Source organism: Periplaneta americana, chromosome 4 (genome assembly GCF_040183065.1).
Source record: "Periplaneta americana isolate PAMFEO1 chromosome 4, P.americana_PAMFEO1_priV1, whole genome shotgun sequence".
In the NCBI taxonomy this organism is placed as follows: domain Eukaryota; kingdom Metazoa; phylum Arthropoda; class Insecta; order Blattodea; family Blattidae; genus Periplaneta; species Periplaneta americana.
The window spans coordinates 98,812,442-98,835,272 of record NC_091120.1 but is presented as its reverse complement, the minus strand read 5'-3'; the positions used below and the strand labels follow the sequence as shown (position 1 = coordinate 98,835,272).

At 34.9% G+C, this 22,831-nt stretch overlaps 1 protein-coding gene across 2 annotated transcripts in view; it reads left to right on the top strand.

The window, feature by feature from the left end:
* LOC138698084 (uncharacterized) overlaps positions 1-22,831 on the top strand; it is a 385,041-nt gene that overhangs the window by 343,180 nt on the left and 19,030 nt on the right. For both annotated transcript variants that reach the window (XM_069823785.1, XM_069823786.1), the window contains 2 exons: positions 14,423-14,662; positions 20,798-20,935. In XM_069823785.1, the coding sequence (XP_069679886.1) occupies positions 14,423-14,662; positions 20,798-20,935 (378 nt within the window). The remainder of the gene's footprint in view (positions 1-14,422; positions 14,663-20,797; positions 20,936-22,831) is intronic.

Sequence of the window (22,831 nt, the reverse complement as noted above, 5' to 3'; positions counted from 1 at the left end):
TTACACAACGCAGAACTGCACGCTTTGTATTCAACTCCTGACATAATTTGGAACATTAAATCCAGAAGTTTGAGATGGACAGGGCATATGGCACGTATGGGCGAATCCAGAAATGCGTGTTAGTTGTGAGGCCGGAGGGAAAAAGACCTTTGATGAGGCCGAGACGTAGATGGGAAGATAATATTAAAATATATTTGACGGAGGTGGGATATTATGATAGAGACTGGATTAATCTTGCACAGGATAGGGACCGATGCCGAACTTATGTGAGGGCGGCAATGAACCTGCGGCTTCCATGTAAGTAAGTGCGTAAATAAGTAAGTAAATAGTAAGTACGTAAGTAAGTAAGGCACTAATTGTAATATGGTAATCGAATAAGAAGCTTAATTTATTCGAAACTGGCTATTCTGACCGATGAATTTGTAGTTTTCAATGTGTCCACAAAAAAGTTCAGAATAATAAAATTCTTTAAATAGGCCAACTACATCGATCGCCTCCTTCCAAATTATTTCGTCACTGGTACCACCAAATTTGAAATCATCGTTCAGTGGATCAGTGACGATACAAGTAAATGAATAGTTGCATGCATCAGGGTGCAAATTAACGGGGGAGGGGCTGGGGGAATTTCCCCCCGTTGTAAAGTTATCCCCCTCTCATAAATTCATATTAACATCCCTGCCAGGGATAACCTCTATCCCGCTCAAAAATATAATTGTTTTAACACTTTTATAAAGTATAAAGTAAGCAAAGAAAATAATATTAATCTATTATCATCACCGGCAAGCCGACAATAAATAACTTAGGAATTACACAATCTTATCTTAAGTCTGCTCATGTGTATAATTATTATTATTGTGATCAAGATGAAAGACAAGCAGCTCAGTGCGACCAAGCGTTGAGCCGTGATAATAATAATAATAATAATAATAATAATAATAATAATAATAATAATAATAATAAAAATAATAATACCCGTAATAGTAATTTTATACATGTTATTCTCTATCTAGGATTCTATCTCCTCTTCAACAGAAATCTTAATTCGCACCCTGGCATGCATTATAAGTGGCACTTGATCTCGGTGTAAGTGGTGTCGAAAATATTAGGTTGTCCGAATCAACAGACATAATACGGTTCGTTCTCTCATCGCAGTTTCAATCCGTCAGAATGCTTCCTATGAGGTTTATGAGGAGGTTGGTTGCGTCTCTTCTGATGGCTCTACTAGACGTGCTGATATCATCATAATTGATCGACAGAAGGATAAGGGTGTCATTTTTGATCCCACAATCCGTTTGAGATGCATGAGCAACAGCCACAAGAGGTGTGTCGTGAAAAACAAGTCATATATGAGCCTTGTTGTCAGCATCTCGGAGCACAATAGGCCTACCACATCACACATTGGAAAGTTTTTGGGCTCATGTTCGGTGCCCTTGGCACGATCCCACGAGAAACTTTAAATCAAATTAAACAATTTAAAATTTCTGATGCAACGATTGATGCCATAGGATCTCATGTGTTAAAATCATCCTTAGCTATAATTAGTAATCATTTGTACCCAATAAACTTTTATTGTAAATGATTTCCAATGTTTTCTTATAATTTATCTTAAAGTTTTTTTTTTCTGTCAAATTGTCACATAATTGTTTTTAATCATTGTTCATTATGAATTGATTAGTAGGCTGATCTATTGAACCCTTATTTAGGGCGGCTTTTGCTAATACAAATATGTATATAGTTACAACAGAAAGATAAACTACGCAATTCAATACACAAAATCTTTCTGTTGTTTCTATAGCACCTTACTTACTTTTACTTTTAAAGGCTTCTCCACTTTATAAGCAGTTGCCTTGGATTCCCTTTTTCCATTCTTCTCTGTTATTCCAGGATCCATCTTCCAGGCCTCTAGCTCTCATTGCTTCTATAATTCTTCCCCTCCATATATATCTAGGCCGTCCTCTTTTTCTTCTTCCAGGTGGAGACCAATTCAATACTTTCTTGGGCCACCTCTCGTCTGACATCCGTTGCACGTGTCCAAACCATTGTAGTTGTCTTCGTTCCATACGGTCTATAGCACTATTGTAACAATAATCCGAGCATGCTTACGTGACAGGCGTACTTTCAATGAACGTGAAGAGATTTTAGCTCTCTGCATTCCTGAAGCATATATACTTTCCGAAATAAATCTTATCGAAATCGGAGCACTCAACGGAATGGTAATTTATTTGCAACGCAAGGTAACTCGGAACGTGCATATAAAATGTTGTCTACAACAAAGCCGTCACGTGTCTCTAATGCCAATCTCATACAACATTTATATTCTATAGGCCTAACTAATTAAGTCTGGTCTCCAGAATATAGGAACAAGCGTACAATGAACAATGAATGCTATCCTACAGTGAAAACTTCATTTTACTAAATCTATAACAAAACCACTCCACGAGGAGTTTTTTTCGTGATACTGTGGAATTATCTGTAGGAAACGAAAATATTTTTTATAAAATAAATACATTCATATATCGTGTGGTTCTGTTACAGATAACATATTTTGAATCCAAATTATGTCATTCACATTGTGCGAATATCGTAATTGCATGAATTAAGCATGTTTCAAATAAAAAGGCGAGAATAAAGCGGCTCAAAGGATCTACTCCTTTAATTAATCGATAATATCAGCTTAATTATATTAGGGTCACAACATCAAATTTATAAGAAATGAATATGACTGAAAAAGCATCCAAGCAGTCGATGCTGAGAGAAATGCGTCTTTGAAAATAATTGTCGAGAGCAGTTTTAAAAATGTATTTAAAGCTTTTGCGTAGAACTGGAGTTCATAATGCAGACAGATTCAAATAATAGTGCCGCGTTCTCTTTCAATTCCACTAATTCGCACATATTTTAAAGGTCTAGGTCTGGGATGTTATCGTAGAAAAAAAAGGTTATCTGTATGAAATACTGTCGCAAAAGTAGGCTAACATGACTACTTCAGATATCTTTAGGCCAAGGATCTCTGATCGTAAAAGTAGGCCTAGGTAAAAAATTATCTGGCTGTGAACAAGTACAGAAATTTGTCTTGAATACTATTTCGGTATTTCCATAACGCCAGCCCCTAGGACTTATTAAAATAACACTTTTCCATTTCACTTTTACTGATTTTACTTTCAAATTTGTGAAACGTAATTGCTTTAGAAACCTTTTCACTATCACTATCACAAGTGAAGTCCAGTTCTGTGGGTATTAACCCGCATGGAGTAACAGTAACAGTAGGCACGCTAAAAAACATTCAGAAATGAAAACAGTTGCTCTTCCGTTAACTCAGTACTAGGGCACGGACTTGTCATTCCGTGAAATCGTATTTGATTCCCGGCGTCGACTGGAGTGATATTTGTGATGGACAATATCCGAGGTTGCGGGTTTTCCCGGGATTGTCTGGTTTGCATCAAGTTAACAAGTTTTATTTAATTTCATAACAAAATATAACACAATGCGGTGTGAGATCTTAGTAATAGAAGCCATATGCGGATGACAAGCCTGACTACAGTTTTCTCTATTTGCAACACTAACGAAGTTTACTTGGCATCAATCTGATGGAAACTGCCTCAACCTAAATCCATGGTATCTCGGGGCCTAAAAAACCGTCCCGTCCCTAATCAAATATTGATCGCAGTGTATCCTAAAATTACCAACAGTCTGTTGGAAAAGGAACGCATGTGGGGCCATTACTCTTTATAATATACCTAAATGACTTATGCCAGAATATTACATCAAATGTGAGGCTATTTGCAGACGACTGCATTATCTATAGAAAGATTAGAAATAATTCAGATGTGGATTCTATTCAAACAGACTTGAATAAAATTTATAACTGGGCGTTAATGCATAGGATGAAAATAAATGGTTCTAAAAGTAAATCTATAACATTTTGTAAAACCCGAGAGGAAATTGGTGTTAATTACGAATTCAGTGGTGTTGTAATTCCGCAAGAACAATGTTGTAAATACCTAGGAGTGTATTTAAACTCCAAACTTTCTTGGGGAGAGCATGTTGATAATGTTACGGGTAAAGCATGGAGGGCACTTCACTTTATTATGATAATCTTGAAAAAGGCTAGCCCCAAATCGAGGGAAATAGCATATCTAACGTTAGTGCGACCGTTAATGGAATACGGAACTACATGTTAGGATCCCTATAGAATATATCAGATAAATTTCTTAGAAATAATTCAGTATAGGGCAGCTAAATTTGTTAAAGGTAAAAGAGAAGATGGAAACGATACGATAAAAGAACTTAAATGGGAAACTTTAGAAAACAGACGTAGGAAAACTAGAATAACATCATTGTATAGAGCACATCTAGGTCAGAAAGCATGGATAGACATAGCGGCTCGGTTAGAAGAGCCAACGTACTATGGGAGGAACGATCATGATTTTAAAATCAAATGTAGGAAACAGAAAACGGATGTAGGTAAATTCTCATTTTTAAATATAACTATAAATGATTGGAATAACCTACCTGCAGCGGTCTTTGAGGGCTGTCCTTCCTTAAGGAGATTCAAGAATAACTTAAAAAGTTGTGTATAAAGTGTAAATTAAAATTAAGGTGACATTTAACATTTAATTTTTTAAGGTGACATGTATTTATTTAGCCTGACGAGTTACTCCCTTGGTTTGAATTGTAAATTATTTAAAAATGCGTGTAAGAGGGTCTTAGACTAGAAATGTTTAGCTTAAATGTAGTTCTGTTTATATGTATGCATAAGGGTATAAGAATTTGTCTTATTTGAGCTGTTGTATCAGTGAAGCGTGGTGAGTCAGTAAAGTTATGGTTTTACAGTGCAGTGAATAGTTCCGATCAGTGATAATTTATAGTGTAAATGAAATGTGTTCTATAGTGTCAGTGAAATGTATTGTAGAGTGTCAGTGAAATGCGTCATAGTGCCACTACAGTGAGTGAGATGAGAGTAAAGTGAAAGACTATTATCAGTACCAATGTGAAACTTATGTAGGGCCTATACATATGTAGGTTGTATTGTAAAATTAGATTCACTTAGTAATTAGGTTATTTTATGTATTATTAATTGTAATTATTGTGTTAAATTGTATTGTGTATTGTAATTTTATTGTGTATTGTTTATATTGTGTATACCACTGTCACCGGGTGCTTGCCCACTTGCAGTGTAAATAAATACATACACAAAAATATGTGCTGGAAAATAGTTCGAAAAAAATGCTTAGGAGAACGGGTGTATACAATGTGCGCCATGGTTGAAGTTTTAATCCTTAAATGTACAGTTTCCCTAGAAAAGGATGAGACGATTGAATATTCCTAAGTCTCAGATGTAAGACACTGCGCATGATCAGAGACCAGAGCACTGATACACAAGATAACGAATATTGAGTTACTTAAATTCAGGCTATTTGGTTTCTTACTAGCATCGTTCCGAAATTCACTTCAAAAACTGCAAAAATATGATAATATTACGTAAATAAAAGATAAATATATACATAAATCGTGTAGACAAATCGACCATGGACCTTCATGACTAGATCGACACTCCGCACAGAAAGGAAAACTTTCGTGTCGTTTCCATAGCTCAGACTCTAAGATTTCTGCGTCTCGTGTAGAAGAGTGCGAGTTCGATTCCTACTCTACACAACGATTTTTTTTTTTTTGTTTAAATAACTTTGAAATAGAGTTTTACAAGTTTTAAGTGTTAATGATCACAGACAATACAAAATTACAAGTTATAATATTGTAAACGTTAATCTAATGAATGCATTTATAAATACACACACATACTCTTACAATGTAAATGCATATATATTAAAAACTAACAATTAAAATGAAATTAAAAAAATATTCCTAAGCCACACAGACAAACTTTTACAAAGGTTTAGAGTCCTTAGGCTATGTCATTTGTTGAGTAGTTATTACAATATTTTATTAGTAGCTTTCCCATATGTGTAAGAAATGCACTCGCACAAAACAATTTTTGTTAAAACTGTGGCTTTGGATTATTTCATTCTCACCACTTCAGTTGATTTTAACTATTTTATCTACTTGTTTGCAATAGTGTTTAATTTAATGTTCATTCAATTTTATTCATGTTATGATTGAATGAAAAAGCACTGTTGCAGTTATTGACTAATTACATATATTAATACTAATTATTAAATGCATCTCTTAAATAACCAATTGCAGTATATTTTATAAAATCTTGAATGTTTAAGTTGTCAATAATATTTCTGTACTATATACTATAAGACATTAAAAGAATTTGCAATAGATTTGGGGTCCTCTAGTTTATAATCACTGGTTTTAATGAAAAAATATTTTCTTTCTTAGAATATCTACAAGTTTAACTTCAATAATATTCCGAATAGCCTTAATTGCATTATCTGAATGTTGTACTTTTCTATTCGAATGTACTCTATTTCCCTCTTTCATTATTTTTTATAAATTACACCGTACTTCTTGTAGTATTTAAGAACATGAGGATCATTACATTGCAACTCATTACATATAGATTCTTCTTTTTAATACATGAGATTTTTAAGACCCTGCGTTATCTACATGTTTTTACTTTTGAATTTTTTCACAACATTGAGTGGAGAACATCCACCAATGTGATTCTGAAATTAAAGTGAAAAATACAATACATTTACTCTTAATATCAGTAGTACCAGTATCATATACGTTTTTCCAAGATTCATTTTGTAGACATAAATGTGAATAGTCACTAGATACAGCATTTACGACCCTTTTTTAGTTTTTAAATTAATATTTTGAAATTGTTCAGTGACATTGGAAACACTTAGGATTTATTTATCATGTTCAGACAAGCCATTGATTATAGGTTCTATCGAATAGGAATTCAGTCTAATTCTGTGTACAAAACTTTTATCAATGGCTGTGCTACTTCAGCTTGTGTACTGGTGGGAAAATGGCTCTACGACTAAGGTTTCCAATTTCAAGGAGTGAATTTAATTTACTTTTACAGAAAAGTTCCGAGAGATAATCCATGTTTATGTCACTACAGATCACAAACTCCATATGAGATTTCTAAAGTCTTTTCTTTACAAATTCAAAGTTGGCTATAAATATTAATAAATAATGTAAGAAATATGAATGATTGTAGTTAGAAGTCTGATTATAAAAAGCAAGAAATTACATTCCGCGGCAATATTCGAACTTTCGATTTGGTTTTGTCGTCCAACGCATAAGCACGGACCTATTCAATGCTTATGTTAATAACATAGAATTTAGCTGTAGCAATGTGGTGTCATAACTTGGGATTTGTTTACTTAACGTAATAAGATTTATTTTGATTAGTTTCGCAACAATAATTGGACTTCCTGTTATTTAAATATTTAATTTAGGGTTGATTTATTAACTCTTACTGTACAAAATGCCCCTTATTTCAATAATTCTATATCACGCTAAATAGTCATTGTCTACACTAAAGTATTATCGTCATCCCTCATTTCTCCATATTCTTCGACAAATTATACACTCGAGGAACTCCGAACAAATTAATTACACCTCAATAAAAAAAAGAGTTTTACGTGGGATCGAACACGAAACATTTCGGTTATACGGTGGAACCGGCACGCTACTATATGAGCTACCGAGACAAGACAGTGACAGCAGCAGTACACAATGTAGATCCGATAGCAGGCATTTGCCATTCGGTACAGAGAAGCAATGTTATTTTGTTACCCGAGCTATGTTGTGAAATCGTGGCCTTAAATGGCTGTCTTCTTCGTGATCCTTATTCTGATCCTTGTCCTTGTTGTGGTCCTTGTAACAATTCTTGTTCTATTTGTCATGGTACTTATAGTTATACGTCGATATCGAGTGAACCGCGCTGTAGAACTTTAACTTCCGACAACCAAGAATCGTCTCATTCTTTTTAAGGGTAACTGTACATTGGTAAACATTCCAGCAGAGCCACGAGACTAGAGCAGTTACTACATGTAGAATACCTAAGTGCGCCACGGCACCTAAATTTGTTTTATGTGGATATGAGTCTGTTAATTTCTGGGTTTCTTTCTTGGACTTCTATTTCTACAAATTGAAGAAAATGAAGCAAACCTGGACGAGACAGAATAGATTTCATTTGCGATTAATAATCGATAACTATATTTCTCCAGACGCCAAGTTTCCTCCCAGAATGTGGCAAACATACAGTGTACATATACAGTGCGATCAAAAAGTCCCTCCGCAGCTCCATTAGTTCTAGTAATCCTGTAGAACGCTGGCACGTAATCCTATAGAAAGTTGACACTTCCCTATTAATTTCGGTTTGACATTCTTAGACCCCTAGTCCATCATAAGCTTAGCGACCAGTGCTGCCACTTGAATTCTCTGCCTAGTGGATTCTCAGCTGTACCGTCACTACACAAGCACTGCGGAGAGACTTCTCGATCGCACTGTAGATGAAAGAAACCACAAATGCCGTAGAATCGTTCCAGCCAATGTTCAGTTCTTCCTTTTATCATAACCATCTAACATAATATTTCTCTTCATTGACACCCTATTGCAATTATTCCAAAACTAAACATATGTAAAAATGCGAAGCAGTTGTCATCACGTACTAATGAGAAGAATTCGTAAAGTCTGTGACAAGTTCAAGCAAATAACAATTCTGAAAATAGAATAACACGACCAGATTTTATAAAAAAAAATCATTTAATGAAAATAGGTGCTCTAAACTTAACAAACAGTAATGAATGACATATCAATATGGACAAAACGTATTCGCTAAAGCATTTTAACCAATACTGACAAAGTGCGTTGACCAATCATTATAACCACATCAACGTAATTTCGTACCCGGTCTTTAAGTCTGGTAAAGTGGAAAGGAAAATCTTGTGTCGGGCAATTATGAAACCTTGGCGCACTTAACACTATCTCGGGCCGAAGTCGTGGCGCACCTAGCACTATGTCGGAAGTCAGTTGGGGTGAACGTGGCGTATTTCGGTGTAAGGTTCAAACATTATAATCTGCGTAGCATAATAAAATAGAAAACAAGTTACCATAATTAAGATAGCAGTGCCAATTAGCAGAAAAGGCAACGTACTATTATAAAATGGGCAACTTTATGAGTACAGAAAAGGAACTCATGCAAAAAATATGAAATAGAAGTGGTAGGCTTATACTCGTATATCCATTCACTGAAAATTTCAACCACTGGGATAGTTATACCAACTCTTGTTCAATAACACTGATAGACAAATTTAAACTTTTTTTTTTGCTCCTTTGAACGAAAATAGGTGGTTATTTACAATTCGACCCCGCTGAATCCAAATCTGGAATTGAAAATGCTGTATCACCTCTCGTTTTCCCGCGATTTTCATTTTAATTTTTAATAGAAATTTAATTTCCTTTGCAATACTACATCGAAATTTGAAATCATTTCTTTTTTGCTCATGAAATAAAATTTAAATATTGAAGTGAATAAATATGAACTAGAAAATATAGGACTGCTCTAGGCAGAAATTTCATGCAAAAAAGAGAAAAAAAAAACAGGGGAAAAACAAATTTTTTTCACATTTTCAAAATTTTTTTCTTGAACTCTTCCGTTTGTAACTGCCACCAGAAACGTCTTCCTTGAGGTTCCAAAAATAGCCTGCTAACATTTCTGTACCGATTCTCCTGCATACCTTCTCTCCATGATAGAAATATCCTGGTGAAATCTCTCACCGCATTCGTCACTAACAGCGCCCATCTTGGGGGGGGGGGGAGGAAATCTAAATGAGAGTGTAAAAAGTGAATTTTCAAGGACATATTGGACCCATACGGTGATAAGACTTCAACAAGTTCCTAATAAGTTCATTGTAGTTGTCAGCTTTCACATTTCAAAGAAAATTAGAGCATACTTGTCTGAAAGCTAGCCATACACATTTCTCTTTTTTCTGTTAGCAATTCCACAATTCCACAAAGTTGTCATCATGAATGATCTCACGGGTTTGTGGCCCAATAAATATACCTTCTTTTAACTTACTATCGCTGAGTTTAGGAAATTTTTCCCTCAAGTACCCAAAACCCTGACCATGTTTATCTAAAGCCTTGACAAAATGTTTCATCAACCCTAATTTTATATGCAACGGTGGTAACAGAAACTTGTCATTCTCAAGTAAAGGGCGATTCTTAACACTCTCCTCTCCAGGAATTAAATTTTTTCGCATGGACCAATCCTCAATGTTGCAATGTTTATCCTTTGCTCGGCTGTCCCATTCACAAAGAAAGCAACAAAATTATGTAAAACCAGACTGTATGCCTAAAAGTATACCAATCGCTTTGAGGTCTCCACATATCTGCCAACCATATTTTACATAATTTATTAGTTTTAATATTGCATCCATATTTTCATTATGTTTCTTTCATGCCGAAAGAATAGGCAAGGGGTACTGATGGGTAGATATTTCCATTATGCAACAATACTGCTTTTAAACTAATCTTAGATGAATCTAAAAATAGTCTCCACTCGTTAGGTTGTTTGTTACTACTTCCAAGTTCTTGCAGAAGGCCTTGTACATCATTGCTGTAAGTTAACTCATTACTAACAGAAAAAAACGTGTCAGTGATTGCTGGCGTTTCCGATGTGACACCTTAACACCATCTTGTAATAAATTGTTCCGCTTGAACTTTAGAAAGATTGAGGTCTCGGATCAGATCGTTTAGTTCACATTGGAAAACACAGTGAAGTATATTTGGCTCTGGCTCTGGAACACTAGGATCAGTGTTTGAATATGAGGGTCCATGTTCCTCGTCTGGAGAAGGACTGCTTAGTACTGTTTTATCCACTGTCCATTCTTTAGGAGGCTTAGAAATTGATATTAAATCATGACTCATATTTTTTTTTTTTTTGCTGAAGAAACATTGGAATAAACTATAGAATGTTTTGATTTAGAACTATATCCCACTATATTCGTTAAACAGAAATAACAATCCGTAGTAAGATTTTTCTGTTCTCTTTATATTACAGAGTTTCCGAAGGGCATTTATTTATGAGTGCCATGAAGCCAACCACGTAAAGTTCGCGAACAATTACAATAAATTTTACCCGGTGCCCAGCTCTTTCCCTCGTCTACTTTACTTCCGAAATACAACTCGCAGTCCACACCTGTGGACTAACGGTCAGCGCGTCTGGCCAAGAAACCAAGTGGCCCGAGTTCCAATTCAGGTCGGGGAAAGTTATCTGGTTGAGGTTTTTCCGGGGTTTTTCCTCAACCCAATACGAGCAAATGCTGGGTACTTTCGATGCTGGACCCGGACTCATTTCACCGGCATTATCACCTTCATTTCATTCCGATAAATAACCTGAGATGTTGATACAGCGTCGTAAAATAACCAAATAAAATAAATAAAATACAAATCACATGCGTTTATCATTATAGGAGTCATAGTATTTCTCTGCGACTTCGGAGTAAATTCACTGCAGACGTAACAAAACAAGTTCGAGTTATTCACACATTTGCGTGACATGGCGAACTCAATAATTGAGTTACAATATTATAATTAAAAAAAAAACAATTATGATGAATGCTGTTATCGTTTTGTTAAATACACCTTTACACCTTACACTTCACTTCCCAATACACACTTAGATTCACAATTTCACGAACATACACAAACATAAAATACAATTTTAACAGAGAAACAGGATATTAATCTATTGCCAAATGTTTCCTTCACCAAATATTAAGTGCCTTCATAAACATGCAAGATCGGTAAAAGCTTCTTATCCATTTGTTTAGCCCACACCTGTGGAGTAACTGTCAGCGCGTCTGGCCGCGAAACCCGGTGGCCCGGGCTCGAAAAGTTACCTGGTTGAGGTTTTTTTCGGGGTTTTCCCTCAACCCAATACGAGCAAATGCTGGGTAACTTTCGGTGCTGGACCCCGGATTAATTTCACCGGCATTATTACCTTCATTTCATTCAGACGCTAAATAACCTGAGATGTTGATACACCGTCGTAAAATAACCCAATAAAATAAAAAATAAAATCCATTTGCTTGGAACCAAACGTTAAGCCGGATGCGGAGAACGGAAACCATAAAACTATAAAATGAGAGCGTTCTGCAAAAGATTTAGGTGATACAGCAAAATGGATGCCATATTCGTTATCAGCACATCTCAATACATAAAGATCACTTAGTTTTATTTAAAGGAGTATTTCATTATTTATCAGTGTAATTAGAAATTTCAAAACAGAAATAGCTGCTACCCCCAAAGATTAGTTATAGTCTATATGACACGTATCATGTACAGTAGTGCGTCGTTTCCTACGCGAAATATAGTGTACAGTTACTTTATAAACACATAATATACGTAATGCATATGTTACTCACTTACCATAAGAGACCAATGAGAAGTGAAATATAGTAACGATGATGATGATAACAATAGAAATAATCACTGATTAAGTATGTACCATATTTTTACATTTAAATTTTTAGTTTTACTCATTTGTGGCTAAAACTCAATCCTGTTCTAAACCATCTCCATGTAAATGCAACGTAACTTTTAAGCTTTATTATCACTCATCATCTCAACTTGTGTATCCAAAGTCACACTCCATTTCTCGTAAGCGGAAAGAGTCGAATGTCACGCATTACCTTGAAGTTAGATATCTGATACATTACAGATAAAGCTAGCTAGTTCAAAACAACAAGGACTGTAAAATTCATAAGTTCATATCATCCTTGAATCCAAGTTCAGATCTTGGGAGTACTGCTACAGAGTAATTATTTTTGTACAAAGTTAATATCTCATTTCGTTGTGCTGAATATCAGTGATAATGTATGAACCCTTATACTGTACATCCAGAAGAATTATACATACATAATGTTCTGCCAAATGGCAGGTCTTTTACTGCAAACCAATCTTTCCTATTTTCTGCCTTCCTCTTAATCTCCGCATGCAGTTTTTCTTGGGAAATATAAATCCGTTAGCTTCCCATTGCTTTCCGCACACCACTCTCTCTTTCGCATCTTGAAAGATACCAGGGGGCCCACGTGGATGTGAAAAGAGTGAATTTGACTAATTAGGTCTTCTGGACTTCACCAAAAATCACCGCAAGATTACTAATCACTAATTACGCAACACATTTATTTCTGTTAATTGTGATACACCCCTTAAGGCCCTCATAACATTTTTTGTTCATATTCCAAAAAATGTTGGTATTGTAATGTTGCATATGAAATACAATATGTAGTTACAGTAGCTGAGAAAGGAAGAAACAATATTATTTTAAATTTTGTTTAATGCTTACATTTATCTTTCTACACTAGTTTTTGGTAAATACAGTATATATTAAATGTTACAAGATTTAATTATTAAAGAATAGAATAATATTATAGACAGAGAAATGTTTAAATGTTACACGTCATTTTAAGATTATAATTTTAATATTCCTACAGATATTTCTCAAACTGAAACACAACATATACGATTGAAACAACAATTACACATTTTTTAAACATAGGAAACATACTTGAGTTAGAGCTATATATGTTTATAAAAGGACCTACAGCGGTAAGGACTGGAATATAGAATTCTGCTATCAACATAACTAAAAGGTTAATTACAAAATATTATTATACAAATTTTATATATGTTTTCCAAGATTATAGACACAGATCAATATAAGACCCAGTCATCGACGATGGCGAATATATGAGTAAACATCGGGTTAGACTCACGTAATGCAGTAACGCCGAGGTTGATTTGTATCAAAAGAGTAGAAAAGCTTAATAAAATTAATTTACTGTACCTTAATGCTGAAACTCATAACAAGAAGTATTTTCCATCATTACAAATAATTTTTAAACCGCCGCTCGCTTTTCGCATTTCTGGAATTGTAGAGTATAGTTGCCTATTTCCGTGATACCCCTAATCCCGTTACACTTTTTTAAAATTGGATGTCAGTCAAAGCTTTGCCGTTCGACTATAGCGCCAGACATCTTTCTCGAAAAAGTACATCTTTCGCCTACTTTTGAGACATCTTTGAACTTCAGAGCAAGATACCCAATCTCGCGACATTCAGTGAAAAAAACTTATTACGAAATTAGGAGTATCACGGAATTAGGCAACCTTATATCTTAAGAATTTGATTAATATATTAATGTAACGCGTCATGTTGTTTTTATAGATAGTTAAGATATGAATTGTAAAGAAAAGGTTAATTAAATATATCGAGTAGATAGTATAATCTGTAAAATTTGTAATGGGAAAGTGGTCGTGGGACATATTTTTATGATTAATTCCTGTGTTCAAAACTATCGTTCAAATAAACTTATAAGTAGTTGTAGTTATACTGTATAGACCCTAACTGTTTACATTTTCTCCAATGTGCCATGTATCGAAGGTGGATTATTTATGAATCTATGTAGGCTACTTATATCGTATATGATTTCAGTCAACGCCATCACACCCGATGGGCTTTGCTGGTCTGGCGAATTTTGTCCTGAACCGGGAAGCATTGGAAGAAGAGTTCGCCAATATCCCGCAAGTGACAGCGAATGTAGACGAACTGCCAGAGGGTGCTGATACCAAAAATCGCTATGCCAATGTGATTCCACTGCCAGAAACTCGAGTGGAACTAACACCAATTGAAGGCGAGCCACTCTCTGAGTACATAAACGCCAATTTCGTACATGTAAGTCGTTTAAATTTCTTTGAGATGAGTGAATAATTGTTTGTTATTCCAGTTTAATATTGTATCGCGCTTAGAATACAATTCAACAGTAACAATTTAAAAAATATCGCATTTCTCCACAACTTTATTACAAGAAACCATCTCTATACTTGAATAGACTGATCTCTTTCCTATGGCGATCTGCTCACTTAAGTTGGGTCCTGCAGCTAGTGCTGAATAGACGACTGCGATCACCTGATGATAACAAACAGATACTGGGAAGATTTTATGTTTCTTCTGGAATTAATGATGATTTGTTTATTCGTTTTCAATTATTTATAATTGTATTATTTATTTTTCTTTTCTTTCTCCATTATCTTATCTTTTTACATTATAATTGTTTACCTACCATTTATAAAAAAAAACAGTTTTTTGGTAAGCTTTGTCTCCACTTGGAGGAAGCTGAATAAATAAATTTTACAATTCATTTTGAGGATTTTTCAGATAAATCCTAATGAGTTCAAGTTTATTATTTTTCAGTCAATGACTTATCATATAATATTTAAGGAGTGATTCCTTTATGTTACATATGTATGAACGTTTTCATCGCACATGCGACATCATCAGAATTAACCAATATGTTAAATATACAAACAATATCTTGACCTCAAAATAATAACAATTGAGGTTAACATATTGGTTAATTCTGATGATGTCGCATGTGCGATGAAAACGTTCATACATGTGTAACATAAAGGAATCACTCCTTAAATATTATATGATAAGTCATTGACTGAAAAATAATAAACTTGAAATGAATAAATAAACTTCATTCAAAATAATACAATAATTTCAAACATTACATATGCGGAAAAGCGAATTGGTGTATTCACTGCAGTAAGCTGGATTTTCAAAAGGCTTTTGAATGTCTAATATGAACATCGAGTCCAAGTTTATAATTACTGAAGATCAGTTTGCACTGAACATTTGTAGCAGCGACCTGTGATAAAATATATATGATTAGTAGGGATGGTAAATTTTCACAGTCACAATAAATGCGAAATATGCCCAATGCTGTCAAAAGAGGTAATTTTATGTTTAAAAGCATGGTAATATTATCGAAGTTTTTCAATCCGCGATAACATACGAAATTGAATATAAAATGAGAAAAGTGTGTGTTATCTGCGAAATACGAGAGAAATTACATTTTATGAGACTTTTTTTACAAAAACAGAAAGGCTCTAACTAAAGGCTCCACCACATACAATTACATTTTTTCAAATAGTTTGGTCACTCCCTACACATGTTAGCTTTTCTACAGTATTATTTATACTGTGACCTTCTTTGTTGTTATCTGTACCGTCATCTCGAGTTTTTAACCAATCTGTCTGGTGCTGGTGGTAAAATATTAGCTCCCTATGCGATTTCTTTAGGTTCAGTATTCACTCACAAACAAGTTGTATGTAGTAATAAGTAATGATAGGTTGGGATAAAATCACACAATATTTTTTGGCATGTTTCTTAATATTCAGAATTTCACTGTAGTTTCATATCATGGGCTTACAAGGAAAAGGTATTAAGTCCAAAATGCTAAAAATGAGTTATTAATAGTAATAAGTACAACAAATTTTGCTTTGTCTACTAAGAAAACGAATTAAGTCTCAACTCTTATAGTTCCTTAGTAATGAAACCTTCACAAATGATTACTTTTAACTTAATTCTAATGCTAAATGAGACAGACTGCTAATTATAGGAAAGGATCTAGCGGAAATAATCCAAGGGAACAAAATGACAGGCAAAATTTCCATGTTAAAGTAGGGTAATAACAGCTTTCTGGTCAACTTAACAAACTAACGCTAATTATAGAGTTAAATTCCTTATTCAACTTCGGATATTACTCCCCTCAAACATCAATTCGTGCGAAGGACGTAACGAAATTTGAAGTGTAAGGCGGGAAATCTATATTTATGCATACAATAATTACAAAAAAAAAATAATAATTCTTCAGCTATCTTCGATGGTAGTCTATTAAAATTAGTATTTTCCGTAATGCTCCATGTATACTGATAAAATTCTCATCGCGGCATTTCTTTAATAAAATGTTATTTTATTTTACGTGCTCTCTGTTCTAACTTTAGCTAGGGAACCAGTTTATTGAAAATATGTGATGGACTCTGCTTTTTGTTTAGCATCCTCACTCTCATTATCCTGTAGGCATTTACGAACAAGCTGCATCATTAGCTTAGCGTTGCTATGACAGTTTCTTCGGTTTTTATTGTTATTATGCATTATTTATTCATTATTACGTCATTGTCAGCATCCCACAAGAAATTTCTCCTCGATGGCTGTCTATATAACAGCACATCTTCCGGCACATAATAAATTCATACCCGACTAGTTAAACTCTGTTTACATTTCTATGTTTATGTGATTTCACTTAAAACACTGCATTTTTACTGTATATCGTGGGGTTTCTGCGAAAACCCTGTAACTCCAATTTTGCTGAAAATGGAGTTATTGTTATCTAAATATGTAAAATGTTATGCTCCATCGTCTGGGAAAACCCACTTACTCCTGTGAGGTATAGTTTTTCTCAGATATATTTCCGGCGTCCTTTTGAATTTAAGTCAAGAACCACAACTCCAAAACTTTAACTCCGTTTTTCTCAAAACTTACGGAGCTTATTTCCGAAGACGTTCTGAGAAAAGATATCTATAAAACATGCGTCCTATTCTCAACATTTTCAGAATTACACTAATTTGAAGTTGTTAGTAATATACCTTTTTTCCTTTAGTTTTAAGGGTAAAAAATATTACAAATAGAGGATGAACTATTCAGAAATATCATTTCTTTAATTGGCTAGTGTTCTCGAGCTAAAAATTTGCTGTCAATTTTATTAAAAACATAAAATTGTTTAGTCACACGTTAAAAAGTGTCAACATTTTTTAAAAAAGATATATTCTATTATTGTATTTGTATTCCTGGTGTTGTGGAAGAGAAGGCCTGATGGCCTTAACTACACGTAAGTAAATAAATAAATATACCTTGGACAGACGGCCCGTTTCGACGTGATGTTATGTCTTCATCAGTGTCTTCTGAACTACTGGTGATCTTGAATTCTGCGATGTCCATTTGTCGGTTGTAGGGGTGGGAGTGTGTTGCTCTTATGGTGGGGGCTGGTTATTTGTGTGTTATGACGTATCAAGATCAGTAGTTCAGGAGACACTGATGAAGACGTAACATCACATCGAAACGGGCCGTCTGTCCAAGGTATATACCTTTTTAAAAACATTTTAACACTTTTTAACGTGTGACTAAACAATTTTATGTTTTTAACAAACAAAGTACTAACGTGAACTATAATCAATCAATTTTATTGCTTTATACATATTTTGTTTTTTTCATTTTTTAATTAAAAATTACATCATTCTTATGCACTTATCACAACAATAGTTACAAATCATACGACTTGGAACTTGATTCTTTACCAATTATGCATACTAATGTACATACTTAAAGAATTTAAAAGAGAGACGTGATTTGTAACAATTGTTGTGATAAATGCGTAAGAAAAATGTAATTTTGTAGTTTAAAAAAATCTGTACGAAGCAAATATGGAATTCACAACACACTTTTAGCTTCAGAATACTAGCTAATTAAAGAAATGATATTCCTAAATATGAGTAGTTCATTCTTTATCTGTAATATTCTTTTACTTTTAAAACTAAAGAATAATAGTAGTATTTTACAAATAACTTCAAATTAGTGTAACTCTGAAAATATTGAAATTAGGACACAATGTACAAGACATTTTTTGCTCAGAATGGCTTCTGAAATAAGCTCCGTAAGTGGTGGTAAATCCTAGTGAATCACTGTGTGTGTATATACAGGATGTTTAAAAAATACGGGGCATAATTTTAGGTATGTATTTCCCACATGTAGACAATCAAAATAGTTCATTACAACATGTGTCCGGAAATGCTCCAGGAATATTGCGTATGTCCTCAGAACATGCCACAATTCGATTCCGAAGGGATTCCACCGGAGACGAATAAACCAATGATTTTAAATGGCCCCACAAGTAGAAATCGAGAGGGTTCAGATCAGGTGAGCGTGGAGGCCAAGCAATTGGGCCACCTCTACCTATCCATCGATCAGGAAACCTTCGATCCAAGTACCGGCGAGCCGTACGACTCAAGTGTGCAGGAGCGCCATCATGCAAGAAGTGAATGTGTTGACGATTGATCAGTGGAGTGTCTTCTAAAACATGAGGTATGGTGTTTTCCAGGAAGTTTGTGTACGCCTGCCCCGTAAGTCTGTTTACAAGTAGCCTACATGGGGTCCAACTAATCGATCACCAATGATACCGGTCCACATGTTGAGGGAGAACCGCACCTGGTGATGAGATGGAACAGTTGCACGTGGGTTTTCATACGCCCATACATGCTAATTGTGGAAATTTGTTATGCCATCTCGTGTGAACTGTGCTTGATCTGTAAATGATACTAAGGCAGGAAAGTTCGGATTTACACCACACTGCTGCAAGAACCACTGACAGAACCTAACTCGTGCAGAGTAATCTGCTGGTGACAGGGCCTGTACACGTTGCAAATGATAAGGATACAATTTATACTCTTTCAACAGTCTCCAGACAGTCGTATGAGGAATATTGACTTGCAACGCTACCCTTCGTGTGCTGATAGAAGGAGTCATGTTCACAGCCTCCAGAATCTCCTCCTGTACTTCTGGAGTTGTAGATCTTGGTCGTCCCCTTCCCAAACGAGGAGAGTTAAATTTTCCATACTCGCACAGACGGTAATGGAGATGTACAAATGTCTTCCGATCTGGACATTGTCGCTGTGGGTACCTCTCCTGGTACAAACGACGAGCCAGCGCAGCATTGCCGTCCGCCTTACCGTACATGAAGTGTATCTCTGCCAGCTCTTGATTTGAATACATGTCGCACAGTCTAACGCCTACACAACACTGAATGTAACCTTCGCCTCGGAATGAACTGTCAGAGTGCCCTCTTAATGTCTCCTTTGACGGCAACGACCTGCGGAAAGAAAAACGTTCCGGTAAATTTCAATGTTGTGAAGGCCATAACTCGGAAATAAAGCATTTCCGGACACATGTTGTAATGAACTATTTTGATTGTCTACATGTGGGAAATACATACCTGAAATTATGCCCCGTATTTTTGAAACATCCTGTATATAAATGTACACTACTCAAGGTTATAAAGAAAACGTAGGTATTATTAATTAGGCACAATTTGCGGAATTGAGGATTAAAGTAAAGAGAACACCTTGAATTCTCTTGGTAATTGCTAAATTATCTTTGAGATACTCGCTAAAACTATACTACAAATTGATATCTAGGTACGTTTTTATAATTAATACCGAAATTTGTGTACACAAGATGGACCCACGCACTAGACCTATAGTTTTACAGTTAACTTTGACATGCTTATTGTTTCAACCACTGACTTGAAGATAATCAAGCTCAAATGTATAGAATCGAATATAAGTTTCAGTTCTTTCATTTTTTTACACAATTTGTCAATAGAGATGAAATAAATAGTACATTTTAAAACGTGAAGGGCATTTCAACTTACGTAGTTGAACTCTCGTTTAAGTGTTACGGAGTAGCCTTATAACAGAAATAATTAACAATAAAATAGTTGTTAAGTGGGCTTATTAGACTATATTCAATAGAAACAAATATCTTGTTCAACTCTAAGTGAGGTTTCCCACTGGAGCAACTCTCAACCGCAACTCAACTGTACTTAATGCAATTACATTTACTATGAATACAGTTACGCGAACAAGAAACATGCGTTACCACTCTTTCAATCTCAAATACTTTTTTAGTTGCTTAAATAAGCTGATAGCAACTGTGTGGGTTGTGTAGTTTGAAAACTGTAATTAACAGTTGCTGTTTATATATATATATATATATATATATATATATATATATATATATATATATATATATATAAAATTACAACTACAACACTTTTTGAATTAAATTGCAGTTAAGACTTACTCCTGTGTAAAACCTCTCTAATTTGTTACTAGTGGTTTCTCAGAACACAACACTTGTATGTAGAAATTGTGTAAAATACAAAGTTTTGTTTCTATGGTATGCACGCAGGGTCCTAAGAACTCCAGCAAGTACTACATCGCATGTCAGGCGCCACTTACGTCTACTGTGACAGATTTCTGGCGTATGATCTGGGAGCAACAGAGTAAAGTCATTCTCATGTTGACAGACCTCGTCGAGAACGGAGTGGTAAGTATTATCCCAGTTCACATATTGTAACAGATTGCTCAGCCTTATAAGTTTTTAACGGTAACAACTTTGATCAATTTCACTATACTGCCATCTACAGTGCGTTCGTAGCTTGGCCGGACCGTTCCGCGGCCTGCCGCCAGAGTAGCGCTGTAGCTACCTCTGATGCGCCAGTCTGGTCCGGCCAAGCTAAGAACGCACTGTAGCTACTCATTTGAATTGCATGGAGCAACTGTACTTCTATCTAGCGGTCGTTCCCAATCGACGGTGGGGATCCTGGTGGTTGTTCTCTTTCCACATGTTACCAATTTTAACATAGGAATGGCCAATCTGCTTATATGTAATCAGGTGTATTATGTAACGACAAAAAAAATCCAAGACAGTATTGTCTGTTCTCATAGGTTCTCCTATTAATTACAACATTTAATATTTACAGTTAATTTATTAATCGAATATATTTAACGAATAATTTTATACAGTAATGCAATTATGAGAGTGTTCATAGCTAACAAGGCAAGTATTCGAGTTGTAAGAGAGAATTATTGGATATTTCTACATAAACAGCAAGAGCTAATGACGTAGTTATTGAATCTAAAAAGAAATATTTTATTTTTTACTGCCTTTATGATGAAATGATATTTACACTTTGGCACGTTTTGTGTACAAATATGCTATGTAATTGTTACAATAGTGAGACGTTAGGCCAATCGAATTATCGTTCAGAAAATGCTCCAAACAACCAGAAACATCGAATTCGTGCCGGTAACGCGTAAAGAACACATTCTCACAAACCGAATGGAAAGCCAAACTTGTGTGGAGAAAATTCGAACGCAATATAATCCTCTGACATCATGCCTGGTTTAAAGAACGAATACTGACGAATGGAAAGCTATTCGACAAAAACAATGAGAAAGCAACAGATACAAGACCGTCCTCACTCTCAGCCAAGTCCGTTGAAGACGAAGGTGAATCGTCCCAATCAGAATATGCGTGTTCGTCGGAAAAGAAAGCTCGATCGACTGTCGCCATTACTGATGAGATCAAATTAAAGGTTGTTGCTTTTTCAGGAAAAAAAGTGGAAGATCTAAAAAGGTGACAACAATTCAAGCTGGATTCAAATACTTAAGTATCTGGCGACAAATCCATCGCTGGGGAAAGCAACTCGTTCCAGGTGGCAAAGAGGAAATTTTCTGGTTGCGCTATTTGGTATTCTCTAACTTCGAAAATGCAGTAAATCTGTGTCATCCGATTCGCGAGTCCGACATTCAAATTTGGGCCAGAGAACGGATGTAGTGTAGACCAGCCTCCTATAATGCACCCTTGCCAACGACCCTGTCGGTATATTGGAGTATTCAAGTGTCTTCATATTAGTGAATGATGAACAGTTAAGTTAAAAAAAAGTTTATTTATGTGTACTTTATAAACACTGTTACAAATGATGGCCTTTGCGAAGTTTGAAGTCCTATGTCGAACGCGTGAACGCAAACAATTGGGAATTCTTTATGTACAGCATTATTATTTATTTCATATTTAATGTGACAAATGTGAATGTCGCCTCTGTACCTTGTACAATAATGAAATTTCGTATGTGTAAAAACACTGTCCTTCTGCTATATGAAAAAATATTGTTACGATTAAAAAAAGTTATTTCTCTTTTTTTTTTTTTTTTTTTTTTTTTTTTTTTTTTTTTTTTTTTTTTTTTTTCAAAATTCAGTTCACTGTGCAGTAATGAAGCATTTCCCACATACCTAAAAAACTATCCAACATTCTATGATGAAATTTTTTGTGTGTATTTACGCATGTCATATCTACAATATGATGCAAGATTACTTCTATACCTTTGGTAGATTGTCTAATAAAAATAAATTCATTTAAAAATTTGTCAAATATCAGAAG